The following is a 16,582-nucleotide window of genomic DNA, read 5'->3' as shown; positions in this document are numbered from 1 at the left end:
CCATTTAGTGGTCAATTGTACGGAGTATGTACTGTACTGTGCAATCTACTAATAAAAGTTTCAGTCAATCAATCAAACCCGTCAAAAGCCTAAAGACTGACCGCACATGAGGACGTTCCTGTCTTCACAATAAAAGTGCCGCTCCATCGCGCCTGCGCTTTCAAAATCAGAGTCTCCGAAAGCCAGCGCAAACAAGCTAGCAAGCTAGCAAGCGACGGAGTTTGCCGCCAATGTATTTCTTGTAAAGTGTATAAAAACGAATATGGAAGCTGGACAAATAAGATGCGAAAAACCCACCATTTTCATGTGGTATTAGACAGAAAGGAGGAACTTTTCTTCTCCTCCATTTGAAAACGTGGACGTTACCAGCACTACTGTCTGATTACAATCAACGCAAGTCATCAGAATCAGGTAATACACCAACTTATATTCTTGTCTTCATGAAAGAAAGGAATCTATATGTTAAACATGCATGTATATTCATTAAAACACCTTTAACATGTAAACAAAAACAGCAAAATAAATAAATATAAATTATATACTGTATATATCAATGTATGTATATATATGTGTATATATATATATATATATATATATATATATATATATATATATGAATGATATGAGTGTGTATGTTACTCATCAGTTACTCAGTACTTGAGTAGTTTTTTCACAACATACTTTTTACTTTTACTCAAGTAAATATTTGGGTGACTACTCCTTACTTTTACTTGAGTAATAAATCTCTAAAGTAACAGTACTCTTACTTGAGTACAATTTCTGGCTACTTTACCCACCTCTGATCCTTAGTGATCAACAATGTATAAATCAGAGTCAGAATCTTTTTATTGCCATTGTCAGTGAGGGTTCACAAAACATAGTGCTACACAAAATATTAGCGAGTAAAACTAAGATAACCAAGATAAGAATAGAAATAGGAAAAAAACAAGATGAATAAAATAAGTACCGTATTTTTCGGACTATAAGTCGCAGTTTTTTTTTATAGTTTGGCCTGGGGTGCGACTTATACTCAGGAGCAACTTATGTGTGAAACTATTAACACATTACCGTAAAATATCAAATAATATTCTTTAGCTCGTTCACGTAAGAGACTAGACGTATAAGATTTCATGGGATTTAGCGATTAGGAGTGACAGATTGTTTGTAAACGTATAGCATGTTCTATATGTTATAGTTATTTGAATGACTCTTACCATAATATGTTACGTTACATACCAGGCACGTTCTCAGTTGGTTATTTATGCGTCATATAACGTACACTTATTCAGCCTGTTGTTCACTATTCTTTATTTATTTTAAATTGCCTTTCAAATGTCTATTCTTGGTGTTGGGTTTTATCAAATAAATTTCCCCAAAAAATGCGACTTATACTCCATTGCGACTTATACATGTTTTTTTCCTTTTTTATTATGCATTTTCGGCCGGTGCGACTTATGCTCCGGAGCGACTTATACTCCGAAAAATACGGTATATGAATACACCAAGATAAAATATCTCAGTCTCTGTGTATACACTAGGGATGTAACGGTTAAACGGTATAATGACAAACTGCTGTAAAATTCCAGACGGTTAGTAATACCTTTTAAATTTTTTAATTATGGAAAAAACGTCATTAATGCATTTTAGGCAACACTGCTTACTTCCTAGAAACAAAGTCGCCGCATGCGCCAGCAGCTTTTTACTCGACAAAACATGGTGGAAAGCAACTACACAAACCTTTCTCCAGGAGATTTTTCCTTTGATTAAACTGAGCCGAATGCTTCGTTTCACTTCCTTAGTGTAGAATCTCGGCATGTGTGCGCACTAGGGATGTCCCAATCCAGGTTTTTGCACTTCCGATCCGATACCGCTACTGACCGATACCGACCGATACTGGCCTATCCGAGCATGTATTAAAGTTTAAAGTTATTTAGCCTACTTACCGTAGTTGTCAGAATCATGTTGAAAAGGGTTTTAGTACTCTTGATAACAACTAGCCAGCTGAATTAGGGGAGTTTGAATAATACACAATGGTTGGTAACAAAAAACTGACCTGTTTATTCAAGGATAAACACAAAATAGACAAAATTATACATGACAAACAGAAATGGCATCATTGAAACTAGGGCTGGGCGATATGGCCTTTTTTTAATATTGCGATAATTTAAGGCCATATTGCGATACACGATATATATCTCGATATTTTGCCTCAGCCTTGAATGAACACTTGATGCATATAATCACATCAGTATGATGATTCTATGTGTTTTGATTGATTGATTGAGACTTTTATTAGTAGGTTGCACAGTGAAGTACATATTCCGTACAATTGACCACTAAATGGTAACACCCGAATAAGTTTTTCAACTTGTTTAAGTCGGGGTCCACTTAAATTGATTCATGATACAGATACCGGTATATACTATCAGATATATACTCAGTGTTTCCCACACATTCATTTATTTGTGGCGGCCCGCCACGAAAGAATTACGTCCGCCACAAATGGATTTTTCGGCTTTTGACTCGCTCGACCGCTCATAAAAGCAATGGGACTGTCTGTGAATGTTGCTTGTAGTTACAACTCCGGTGCAGTAGGTGGCGGTAGCATTGTAACTCCGCCAATAGCACTTAATTCACCTGGTGGGCCAGAAGAAGAAGAAGAAGAAGAAGAAGAGGGACGGACGGACGGACGGGATCAAAATACGAGGGTAATATAGGTTATAAGTATATAGGTTATAGCTGCATCGCTCGCGGCTCGTCATATATTTAACGTTAATCCGCGATTTCACCGAGCGTTTCACTGACGGTGGCAGCAGGGGCGCCGAAAAGGGGGGGTAAAGGAGACGGATTCTAGGGGCCCATGATGGAGGGGGGCCCTAATGATGATGAAATTATAATACAGAAAAATAATGACACTAAGTTATTAACTAACATATAATCACATATGTTTTATTTTCCATGTCCTGGTAACAATACCTTTATTTGTTTTGGAAGCATCAACCCCTGCAGGGCCCTCCCTCCCCCCCTCTATTTACGTAAAATGGTTCAGTCCGACTGGATCAGCTGCAGGTAGCGCACCGGCGATTTGTCACAGACAGCGGCAAAGCAGAGGAGACAGCAGTATGCCTCAAAAATCAGGCAGCCAAAAAAGAAAGGAAAAGAAAATAAGAGAGGAGAAGGAGTTGAAGGGTCGACAATATGTCACCCAATATTTCCAAAAGGTGGGTTTGTTAGTTGTGGTGGAAAGTTATGCATATTAACTTTGTCCCTGTCTGTGGTAGTAATAAGCTAGCTCAAGAAAACTCTGGATTTTTACATTTTACTGCTATATTAGTTAAATAATCAATGCAGTCAAACATTTATCAAGCTGTTCTTATTCAATAAGAGTTTATTTCCAATTTAAGAATTAGTGGTGCAGCAAATAAATGACTCAAAATGAATTCCATTGTATTCAGAGTGCTCAGTTCTTCCCCTGCTGTACATGTCAACTGTGATGCTGTTCTTCTTTTAAAAATATGGTAATGATAGTCAAAAATACCATTAAAATGCATAATTGTATGTAAAATAGCATCAAAAAATGTTGCCGCTGTGTTGGGGGCCCTGTAAAGATTATTTTCATGGGGCCCAAAATCCCTAGCGGCGCCCCTGATAAACACACATGAACTGAAGCTAAATTGTCCACTGTCCACTGCAGCATGTGAATGCAATGAAAATAATAAAATCTGAGCCAACCAGCTGTTAAAATGTTGTCCAGGTTAATGTTTTGGCCATTAAAGGCCGTTCATTTCAAGATTTCAACTGTGATCGGGCTTTAAACAGGTGGCTGACCTGTTCAGATGAGTGTAACTGCTACTGGTCAAATAATGTGAAATAGCATTTAATTTTACATGTATGCAATGCCATTTAAATGTAATTATAGATAATAATAATAATAATAATAATAATAAATACTGTGTAGTGTTGTAAATAGTCAACAGGAAGGATTTTAGTAAGATATAAGCCATGAGCACTACACAGCCAGAAAAAAACCTAGGCAGGACAAGTAAAAATATTGGGGCAAGTAGATTTGAGAAGTCGGGCAAGTAGAAAAAAACCTTAACGTTGAACCCTGCATGTGTTGAGCTGCTGCCGCTTAAGGTTAGACGGCACTGTACATAGAGCGGTTCTGCTCGTTAGTAATAAATTCTAATGTTGGATGTTCACTCCTTCACACAGATGAGTATAGAAAAATATTTTCAACGGCCGAAAAGGGCTCGACTTGGAGAGGAGGTAGGCCTACAGTCCGGACCACAGGTGCGACCTGTTCAGCAGCAGCAGGAGGAGGAGGAGGAGGTTGACTGACTGTGGCAGGACACCTCTGCCTCTGTTTCACTTCATGTTGCTGGTAAATAATATGGTTGTAGTAGTAGGCTAAAGTTAAATTATTTAGTATTCACTAATTAAAGGGGCAGAGACATTTTAGCTTTTATATTTTATAAGATATATTTTTTGTAAGAACCACAATTAATAAATATATTTCAGTGAATCACTAATTGTTCAAATCTGTATATAAATATGTACATAAAATGTTGTAATTATATTCCAACTCCGCGTTCTTCTTGGTCATCGCCGCTGCCGCCGCCACCCCCCACCCCCCGACCACACCACCACAAATAGATGCCTGTCCTGTGGGAAACACTGATACTATCATCATAATACAGTCATCACACAAGATAATCACATTGAATTATTTACATTATTTATAATCCAGGGTGTGGAGGGGGGCGCCTGATGTAAGTGTCAATAAGACAGCCAAAAGAGTTTGATATGAGAATAAATCTAAAGTTAAAATATAGGGTAGAAATGCACCCATTTGCAGGAAATGTAGTCTTGATTTTCAAAATGTTCTTTCAATGCTTGCATGTCTACATTAAAACATTCTTCTTCATACTGCATTAATATATGCTACTTTTAAACTTTCATGCAGAGAAGGAAATCACAACTAAAAAAATCACTATTTTTTTCATACGGTGTTGATGTGGAAATTTTTGCTTCTGCATTTTGATGGTGTGGGCGTGTGGCACCGAATGGAGATAAGCGTCTCGACAGACATTACAATATTTGAACAATGATGACGAAAACTGTTTTCTCTGTCGTGTCCGTGTGTCGAAAATTGTTATGCGCTTATTTTTTTATTTGATTTTGTGCGTGGCATAGATTTGCCGTGCGCAGAGGACGTTTGAGCAGGCGCGCACCTTAGCGGCTGCGCTAGCATCACAGCTAACGTTAGCCATGCTGCTACCTCTCTGCTCGGGGAGGGCGTATACGTATGTGACGTATGACGTGACAGTATGTGACGTATGACGTGACAGTATGTGACGTGTGTAAGAAGTTGCGCTTGCTGTCTGTGAGAAGGAGAAAGAAGAAGGAGTGGGAAGAGCCTGTAGTGCAATGCCAGCAGCTAAAAGCAACTGCGTGAGAATTCACAGACCTGTGGATGTGTTGAAGGTGTACTGGAAAATGCGGAACGGAAATAGGGAGCAGCAGAAAAGTGGAATGTATTATTTAAATCTGTGCGTTGGAAAACACGGACCGGAGTCTTTTTTAAACTGGATCTGGATCGGCATTTTCCCATGCCTTGCCGATACGCATTTTTTGGCAAATATCGGCGGCCGATCCGATCCAAATATCGGATCGGGACATCCCTAGTGCGCATTGCTGTTAAATGGCTTATCTACAGTAATGTTTCTTCTACAAAGGAAATCATTAAAACATTTTTTTTTTTTTTTTTTTTTTTTAAATAAAACTTGGTTAAAACATTTCAGTATAAGTACTTTGTAAAGACATCCCTAGTGTACATATATATATGAATAAACTGGACAGTGAGTAGTTGGTGAAATGTTAATCAAAAAAATAAAAATAACTCACCTCCATGTGTGTAATTAGTCCAGGGGTAACACTGACTGGTCCAAAGCCCATACTGTTCTCCCATATACTGTGGGAGTTCATCTAAGGGCGATAAAAAGAGAAAACAAAATTCTGTAAATAAAAGGCATTGTTTTTGGCCAAAGTTGGTGTGATTACGGTACCTTTTTTGGAGTACCGGTCCTGGCACCAATTAATCACAGCACTGTTTCAAAAGTACCGATTTGGCACTGGTGTTGAAATGTCTGACTATCCCTACCAGCTCCTTGTTAATGATGTTAGTGTGGATGGATTTTACTATTTTAAATGTTTATTAAGGATTTCATGATCGTTTGATAGTGGCGAGAGTGTGCTCGCGCATGTTGCCACGGCAGTGCATACAGCACAGCTAATTTTTTATTAAATAGAAAGTTGATCCATCACGTCCTTATATTTGTTTGATATACAATACAGTATACTACTTTATATTGTGATCAAAGTGTACAAACCTTCACTAAAATACAGACTTTTGTCGAGGCTGGAACCCATTATTCTTATTTACATTGTTTCTTATGGGGAACTCTGCTTCACTTTGTATATGTACGAACCATATACAAGAACCAATTAATTTTTTAAATCAAATCAAATGTGTAGCCTCTGAAAGTATTCTAATAGCCACAAACTGGAGGGTATGTTTTTTGATCAGGATACAATTTTTAAAAATAGTTAAAAGTTTTCATGGAATTATAGATGAATATCATACTAGGATTTCAAATGATGAATTTGTTTTGAATGATTGATTTAAACGTTTTGGGAAAAATACATGTCAAGGAATGATATTTGGAAAAATGTCAATAAGATGCATCAAAAATAAACTTAGTTAATTTAACATCTTGAATAGATTGTATTTTACACCCTCTCAGTTGTTTAAAATGGGTAGAGTAGATAGCAAGTTATGTATGAAGTGTCAGGCAACTAAAGGAACTCTTCATTTACTGTGGTAATGTCATAAAATAAAAAATGTGGTCTGTTAGAATTTCCTTGTTTGACCATCCTAGGCAGCCGTAGGTCACATGAGGTGTCTGCGTCGCGAGAATTGCTAATGTTAGCCAAGTTAACTCATGTGTGTTGAACTGGAAAAAAAAGAGTTGTGTATGAAACAAGCTCAGCTTCCTCAGAATGGCAAAGTTTGGATCCCTATTGTCATTGGATTTTGCCATCCAGCGGTGTGTGTCCGCCATGGAGGCAGCATTTTTCTCGCTTTTGGATCTTACAAAACCTTTTGTTTCCAGTTTTAAAGTCGAATAAATAGACAAATCAAAGAAACACACACACACACACACACACACACACACACACACACACACACACACACACACACACACACACACACACACACACACACACACACACACACACACACACACACACACACACACACACACACACACACACACACACACACACACACACACACACACACACACACACACACACACACACACACACAGATGTAGCAATTTATTGATGACCACAACATTCTGAGGTTCATTCATTCATCGTTTGATGGATGAACGTATTGACTATCGGCCAAGTCCTACAATTGTACTACATTTTAATGTCCCTGGATATCAATATTAATATTTTTTAATGCCATTTAAGGCCTTCATTTTTGCAAAATCCATTTATTAACTTTTAATGCCCTGCGGAAACCCTGTGACCATAACGAAGGGGGCGTGGCTTAGCGTGCAAAATCGGAAGCATGCATACTCAACCCGAGTGGAAAGTCTTACGTAAAAAGCGGACGTTGTGATAGCTGCAAAAGTGGCACGATGGGCTATATTCACTTCTAGAGGTGTAATGATCAACAGCCAAATATTTTTGTCATAGTGTTTCAACACTAACCTGACCAGGTCCCGAGCGTAGTAAATGTTGTTGTTGTTGGTAGCTGAGCATTGATGAGGGAAGATGACCAGGAGGAAGACCTGGAGAAATGCAAAGAGCATAGTCACAAAAATCCCCAAAAAATAAATAAGGCATAGGTATTTTTTAACAAAAATTGGGATGTTTTGTATGTTTTAGGCACCAGCACAGTTTTAAAAGTACTGAATTGGTACAAGTAACCAATTTATGGATCAATACATTACTTCACGTCACGGCAAGTGGACGCTGTGGACTGCTGTCTTCGTGACAGAACAAAAATACTTTTTTTTCTTTTTACATTATCTTTTTTTACAACATTATCAAAGTTTAGACAGAAATAAGCGACGATGCCGCCAAAGAAAGATACGAAGACAGAGGAGGACATCGCGGAAATTCGTAACTAGCTCAACCTCATGTCAGCGGAACTGAACAAAGTAACGAAGCCTCTAACAAAGTTAACAGGACTTGCTGATGAGGTTAGACATCTAAAAGATCTTATAATAGCCAAAGATAACACTATTGAACACCTTGAGAAAAGAATTGACAGTTTAGAACAATACACACGAATGGAGGATGTCATCATTTGTGGGCTGGATGTCAAACCTTGCTTGTACGCCAAAGCCGTACAGGGAGGCAGAAATGTTAGCGAGGATGCTGGGGACGAGGAACTACAAAGACTGGAGAATCAAGTCTTGCAGTTTTGCAACAGTAAAAACATCAAAATAGATGCAAAAAACATCCCAACGTGTCATAACCTTCCTCGAATGGACAAATCAAAGCCTGCTGTGATTCTACGTTTTGTAAACAAGTCCAAAATCGAATTGCTGAATCAAAGAAATCAAATAAAAGGTATCCGACATGTACCTAAATGAACACCTTACGCAAAAAAAAACAGAAATTGCTCGTGACTCGTGAGGCACACATACCTAGAAAAAAAACAAAAATCAAGGCAACTTGGACTAGAAACTGTACCGTTCTAATACAGCTGATTGGATTTACTTCGGAGCAAGCTAAAGTTAAAATGATAAGAGAGTTGACAGAACTTGACAAATGTAAATAATGTTGCTGATATTCCTGAAAGATATCTACAACAAAGAGGGTAATGAGAGGCCTTTCAGATATTTTCTGGACAGGACAAATACTTTTGAGGAAGTGACAAACAGCCTATGACTTTTTGAAGTTGTGGCTGTGCTTGAAATATTGACTATGACTGTTTTGGATGGGACAAATCATTACTCCTTTAGAAGGACCTGTCACCTTTTTCCCCCTCACTTTTAGCTAGTTGGTACCTGAATGTAAAATTTGTCTATAAATGGGACATATTCGGATGGGCATTTTCATTCCCACCTAACAAAAAATGGAAAACAATCAAAATAAATGACTCTTAGGGATGATAAATATATGTTTGCATTAACAAACAATGATGATGATGAATTTGAAAATAGTGATGATGAAAAAAGACTTAAACTACACCCTAACAATAAAAGTTCTGCTTCTAATGACAAGTCTTTAGAATACAAAACTAATCATTTTGGAAATGACATACATCCTGACAACAATTTCTTCAACAGCATAAGAGAAAGTTGTAAATATACTGATGACGACGCTTTATACGTAGATACTGAACTGAGATGTAATATTATTAACACTATGTCAATCACTGTCAATGGAATTATGGAATGTTTGATAATTGAAATAGTTGTTGAAGGAACTAAAAAACATATTAGTAAGCGGTGTGTACAGAACACCTGGGTCATGTCTGGACACATTTCACTAAAACATTGACACCATGTTTAGTGACATAAACGAGGTAAATTAGTTTGTGGTGATTTCAACATCAATTTATTAAACCCCCATTTGAATACTACAAAAAACAGATTTTATATTAATGTGTAGCAACAACTTATTTCCACTGATAACTCAGCCAAGTAGGATCATAGTAGACTTACCCACATTAATTGACAATCATTTACAAATAAGTAAAATTAAAGCTGGACTACTAATAAATTACATTAGTGACCATCTTCCTGTATTTTGTATCTTCCATCAAATCCTAAAGAATAATTATGAAACTAACACGGTCAACGATAAATTGATCCGATGTACAACACCTGCAGCCATGACGGCCTTCAAAGCCGACCTGTGTTTACAGCAATGAGAGGGAGTCTGTGCCAATAGTGACCCAAACGATACATGTAACGTTTTTTGCCAATTATTACTCAGGCATTGTTCACACAAAAAAATCATGACTAAATATAAAAACAAATCAAATAAATCATGGATCACAAAAGGTATAGGAAATGCATGTAAAAAGAAAAATAATTTATATAAACAATATATACAACATAGAACTAAGTAAACAGAAAAAAGATAAGATATATAAAAACAAACTAATAAACATAATAAGAATGCTGTCATAAACAGCTGGAACCGCACAGATCAAATACTCAAGAAACCTGGAAAACACTAAATACGAAAATTAGAAATGGATCAGAAAAAGTGCAATATCCAAAGGGCAATTTAGTTACAGATAAAATTGAAGAAATCAGTGTAATAATTTATTTGTAAATGTAGGGCCAATCCTTGCAAATAAAATTATAGAACTGAAAATAATGGATTAATGGAGGAAGTAATTAGATGAAAACCAAATTCCATATTCATCAGAAGTGTACACGAAAGTAAAATTATACAAATAGTAAGAGAATTCAAAAAACAAAAGCAGTCAACTGACTCAGATGACATAAATATGCTGCTTGTGAAAGATATAATACACTGTATTGTTTCACCTTTTACATACATCTGCAATCAATCTTTCATTACTGGCATTTTCCCTACCAAAATGAAAACTGCAAAAAATAATTCCATCCATCCATTTTCTACCGCTTATTCCCTTCGGGATTGCGGGGGGCGCTGGAGCCTATCTCAGCTACTATCGGGCAGAAGGCGGGGTACACCCTGGACAAGTCGCCTGTCCAGGGTGTACCATTTCTATAATTATAGGCCCATCGCCCTACTTTCACAGTTTTCAAAAATTTAAGAAAAATTGTTTGCTGTAAGACTGGAGAGTTTAATTGAAAATAACTTATTGAGTATCAATACTCAATACAATCCGATCAAACAGGTCAACTTGGATGGCAGTCATGGAACTCGTGAAAAAGATAACCACAGCAACAGACAACCAACAATATACAATTGGTATATTTATTGATATAAGTAAGGCTTTTGACACCATTGATGCTCATAAATTGTTACTCCAAAAAAATTTAAAGTTTGGTCAGGTGTCAGAGGCACTGCGCTTGACTGGTTAAGTAGTTATCTTAGCAACAGACAGTTTGTACACATGAACCGTGTCAATTCAGATAAAAAACATTACCCACAAGGTTCTATATTGGGGCCAAAATTGTTCATCGTGTAAAAAAATGTAAAGTGTATATTGCTTGCAGACGACACCAGTCTTTACTGCTCAGGGGATAACTTGGATACAGTGGAACATGAGCTCAGAAGACTGAAAACATGGTTTGATATCAACAAAATATCACTCATCCTACCGGTAAGTAAAACAGATTATATCCTCTTTGGAAATGTAAAAAATCAATACACAGATTAAATTCCAAATAAATGAAACCAAAATAGAACGAGTATAGGAAAAATGAAATTGGAAATTGCATATTGATGTACTGTATAAAATGAAAACATATTTAGCACAGATGTCATTGTTCATATCATACACTTTTCTGGTACTTCCATATTTAAGCTACTGTGTGGAAATATGGGGGAACTACATATATAATATTAATAGCATAATTTTGCTCCAAAAAAAGCCATTAGAATTGTCAACCAAGCAGACTATAACGCACCAACTAATCCCCTTTTCATCAAACTCAACACTTAAAAATTTCCCGACTCGGTTGAGCTAAACAGAGCAGTTGTCTTGTTTAAGGCACATAATCACATGCTTCCAAACTGTATCCAGGAAATGTTCAAACCAAGAGAAAGTCAACACAGTTTAAGAGGTGCTGCAATTTTCCAAAAAACACAAATACGGACTACTCAAAAATACATGTGTATTTCAGTGAAAGGAGTTAACTTAGGGAACATTCTGGATGATGAACTGAAACAAAGTACCTAAATTAAAAGATTAAAAAAGAAGAGTAAATCAAATATCATAGAAAAATATATAGAAGATATAGAAGGTGTGCTACGAGCACAGAACTGAATATTATGAGAATAAAACGTGTCTACAGTATAATGCAACAATAACGATGTAAAGGATGGTAAAATACCTACTGTATGTAAGTATTATTATGTACTGAAACTAATATTGCCGACTATCAGGCATATTAATTATGTAAATGATAGTTAAAAAAGTCAGAATTCCCCAATTATATTTTCTTTCTTTTATATTAGAACAAATGTTTTCCATTATTATACATTATTAATTGATATAAGTAACTCTACTTCAAGTTAAAGCCAGCGTAAGTCCATTTCAGACGGTTAATAATAGGTTAGTGTTTTTCAAACCTACACCATTGTTCTCTTAGTAATGTCACCTTATCAAGCCTTTTCTAACATTCCAAACAACAAAATAAATGTATGTATGATTTGTGCTGATATCGTATCGGCCAATAATAAAGGCTAAAATATCGGTCTTGTTTTGGAGGTAAAAAAGTTGTATCGGGAAAATCCTATCAATAATTGTTGTCAGACACTTTGTACATGGGAACAATAACAATTACAAACTAGATCAGCTTGTTTTAGGTCTCACCTGTGGGAGGCCCAGGGGTTTGCTGGTGTGTGCGAGTTGAATCCGAAATGGTGGAAGGTTGAAGCAGAATTTTGGGTCTTGAGTCATGCTCCAACCTGTGGTTGTGGGAGAAACCGGGCCTCTCTGCAGTCCCAACTCCAGCAATTGCCGGGTCAGCGTCGAGGACAAGTCTTGCCAGCGACTCGGCCAAGTCACCTTCCCTTCTTCCATCATCCACATCTGAAATGTTAGTTTTACATTTGTTACTCTTGTATCAGCACATCAGCTTTTGTTATCTGCCAAAGGAAACGTGACAACTGAGGATTCCCTTTGCGTATATTGACTCACCTGCCTGAGGTCTGCCTGAGGACGAAGAGTGGTGGGGTGAAGAGAGGGATGACTGAAAGGGGAGATGGTCAGCTGAAGATGAAACATAGGTGGAGGATGGCTCTTCAGCCACTCCTAAATCTAGTTCACCTCCCATCCCACCTCTTTCTAGCCCAAACCCCTCTCCAAGCCCATCAAGCTCAGCCAGGCGCTTGTGTTCCTCCTGCCAATCATCGTCTGGAAGAAGAGAGAGGTCAAAAATGGTCATTGGTTGTTGTGTGCCAGTCCGTGTTGCAAATTAACCAATATCCATATTCGTGAATATCGGCAGAGATGAGTGACTTGTTTACGAGACAACGTGACTCACCGATGGCACCTGCTCCAAACGTGTCGTCGTTGAACTGATCAATTTCATCTTCTTCTGCCAATCCCTCATCTTCTTCCTCCAATGTACAGTCTTCATCCAGGGACTGGAAAATAAAGGACAGAAGGGAATAAGAATGCATATGAGTGCCAATGTCTAATGAATGGTATCGTGGCCCGGCGCTGCACACTTGCCCTATCGCGAATGTAATGCACTTCTGTTTAGCGCCATACTAAGCAACAACTTCATTCATGTTTGGTAAAGTTCTGTGCAGTTGAAACTCTCAGAATGGATAACAGCAGGGTTACATCTGTGAGACGACTCTTATGTAGGGCTGGGCGATATGGCCTTTTTTTAACATCTCGATATTTTTAAGCCATGTCACGATACACGATATATATCTCGATATTTTGCCTTAGCCTTGAATGAACACTTGATACATATAATCACAGCAGTATGATGATTCTATGTGTCTACATTAAAACATTCTGGTTCATACTGCATTAATATATGCTCATTTTAAACTTTCATGCAGAGAGGGACATCACAACTCAGTCAATTTACCAAAACTGTATTTATTAAACAGTTATTAAGCAGTGGCACAAACATTCATGTCATTTCCAAAACAGAAAGTGCAAGATTGTCAGAGACATTTTAAAACAAGCTATGAGTGCACTCTTGTGCATGATGTCCCTAAGATGACATCAAAAAAACACCAAATTAAAGTGCACTTTTTGTACAGAACGCCACTACAATAGTTTAAAACAAATAAAGTGCACTTTTGTGCGTGATGTCACACAAGATATTTCAATAACTGTCAAATAAAAATGAGCTGCATAATAGGAAATCAAATAGTGTATGTCCTTCGCTATGTAGTAGGTTCCTGCGGACGTTATCTCCTTCTGTTGTTGACCATTTTTTTCATACGGTGTTGATCTGGAAATATATGTCTCGGCATTCAGTGGGTGTGGCACCGAACGGAGATGTTGACGTGGAGTTTCAAGAACTCTTCGTTCTCTAGCGGGTGACTTTTCAAATGACGCTACATATTAGCAGTAATGCTACTTTTTGTAGCAACGCTTTTGCCCTACACTTGAAAAATTACGGTTGTCTGTTTGACATATTCCCACTTGAAGCCAAACCACCGCCAGACGATGGACCCCCTGCTGTTTTTCTTGGTATTAATTCTTCCTTCATTTGTTACCAGATTCGCACCTTCTTTCTCTCGTATTACCACTTGCACCACAGCTAATGTTACCCATGCTGCTACCTCTCTGCTCTGTAAGAAAGTGCGCTTGTTTAAGTCTCTGTGAGAAGGAGAGACAACAAAGAGTGAGAAGAGCATAGAGTGTAATACCCGCAGCTAAAAGCAACTGCGTGAGAACGTATATTCGAATATCACGATATAGTCATTTTCTATATCGCACAGAGACAAACCCGCAATATATTGAGTATATCGATATATACTCTTATGCTCTAGTTTTAAAGACATCTAATATATCGCTATATTGATGAGCAAAGATGTTATTTACCAGTCATCTGTGCTCGTTTAAAAAAAAAAAAAAATTATATTAGTTTTCATTTCACTTTCGGTTTGGCTTTGCTAACTAGCGCCTAATTTTGCTCGCATTTGTTGACTTCATATTCAGTGTTTTGGTGTGGTCTGCATTTACACTTGCCTCACTCAACACTAAGGATGTAACGGTAAACGGTATAATGATAAACCGTGGCAAAACCACTTAAAAACACTGTGCGCTAGTAACTACAAGGGTCGGAAGGAAAATTGAACACCAAATCAATGATTGAAGTGACAAACTTGCCATCTAAACAATGCCACGTTTGTTGACAAGAACATATAGCCATGGAAGCACATTCAATCTATCTATTAAGCAGAGCTAACACAAACCAGTGAAAGATTAAAAAACATCTGCTGTTAGAGCTGACAAACTTGCTAGCCTGCTAAGCTAACAATAACAGATGGAGCTAAAGTGCCTGTGAGACTCAGACGCAGCGTTTACTTGCTGACGTCACACATCACTAAGCATCAGTCACCGTCTTTTAAAAAGGCACACACTGCTCTCATATATACAGGTAAAAGCCAGTAAATTAGAATATTTTGAAAAACTTGATTTATTTCAGTAATTGCATTCAAAAGGTGTAACTTGTACATTATATTTATTCATTGCACACAGACTGATGCATTCAAATGTTTATTTCATTTAATTTTGATGATTTGAAGTGGCAACAAATGAAAATCCAAAATTCCGTGTGTCACAAAATTAGAATATTACTTAAGGCTAATACAAACAAGGGATTTTTAGAAATGTTGGCCAACTGAAAAGTATGAAAATGAAAAATATGAGCATGTACAATACTCAATACTTGGTTGGAGCTCCTTTTGCCTCAATTACTGCGTTAATGCGGCGTGGCATGGAGTCGATGAGTTTCTGGCACTGCTCAGGTGTTATGAGAGCCCAGGTTGCTCTGATAGTGGCCTTCAACTCTTCTGCGTTTTTGGGTCTGGCATTCTGCATCTTCCTTTTCACAATACCCCACAGATTTTCTATGGGGCTAAGGTCAGGGGAGTTGGCGGGCCAATTTAGAACAGAAATACCATGGTCCGTAAACCAGGCACGGGTAGATTTTGCGCTGTGTGCAGGCGCCAAGTCCTGTTGGAACTTGAAATCTCCATCTCCATAGAGCAGGTCAGCAGCAGGAAGCATGAAGTGCTCTACAACTTGCTGGTAGACGGCTGCGTTGACCCTGGATCTCAGGAAACAAGAGTGGACCGACACCAGCAGATGACATGGCACCCCAAACCATCACTGATGGTGGAAACTTTACACTAGACTTCAGGCAACGTGGATCCTGTGCCTCTCCTGTCTTCCTCCAGACTCTGGGACCTCGATTTCCAAAGGAAATGCAAAATTTGCATGGTTGGGTGATGGTTTGGGGTGCCATGTCATCTGCTGGTGTCGGTCCACTCTGTTTCCTGAGATCCAGGGTCAACGCAGCCGTCTACCAGCAAGTTTTAGAGCACTTCATGCTTCCTGCTGCTGACCTGCTCTATGGAGATGGAGATTTCAAGTTCCAACAGGACTTGGCGCCTGCACACAGCGCAAAATCTACCCGTGCCTGGTTTACGGACCATGGTATTTCTGTTCTAAATTGGCCCGCCAACTCCCCTGACCTTAGCCCCATAGAAAATCTGTGGGGTATTGTGAAAAGGAAGATGCAGAATGCCAGACCCAAAAACGCAGAAGAGTTGAAGGCCACTATCAGAGCAACCTGGGCTCTCATAACACCTGAGCAGTGCCAGAAACTCATCGACTCCATGCCAC

The 16,582-nt window shown here is 38.1% G+C and overlaps 1 protein-coding gene across 2 annotated transcripts in view; it reads right to left on the bottom strand.

Moving 5' to 3' along the window:
* Nucleotides 1-16,582, bottom strand: part of patl1 (PAT1 homolog 1, processing body mRNA decay factor) — a 72,117-nt gene that overhangs the window by 39,038 nt on the left and 16,497 nt on the right. The window contains exons 2-7 of one of the 2 annotated variants that reach the window (XM_061977155.2): nucleotides 13,245-13,347; nucleotides 13,040-13,114; nucleotides 12,899-12,970; nucleotides 12,572-12,790; nucleotides 7,789-7,868; nucleotides 5,908-5,988 (exon numbers count right to left, since the gene is read on the bottom strand). In XM_061977155.2, the coding sequence (XP_061833139.1) occupies nucleotides 5,908-5,988; nucleotides 7,789-7,868; nucleotides 12,572-12,790; nucleotides 12,899-12,970; nucleotides 13,040-13,114; nucleotides 13,245-13,347 (630 nt within the window). Of the gene's footprint in view, nucleotides 1-5,907; nucleotides 5,989-7,788; nucleotides 7,869-12,571; nucleotides 12,791-12,898; nucleotides 13,115-13,244; nucleotides 13,348-16,582 lie in introns of both variants that reach the window. The other variant, XM_061977154.2, reaches the window with a different exon arrangement.

The sequence above is a fragment of the Nerophis lumbriciformis genome, linkage group LG16, assembly GCF_033978685.3.
Source record: "Nerophis lumbriciformis linkage group LG16, RoL_Nlum_v2.1, whole genome shotgun sequence".
Taxonomy (NCBI): domain Eukaryota; kingdom Metazoa; phylum Chordata; class Actinopteri; order Syngnathiformes; family Syngnathidae; genus Nerophis; species Nerophis lumbriciformis.
This window is presented reverse-complemented; position numbering and strand designations above follow the sequence as displayed.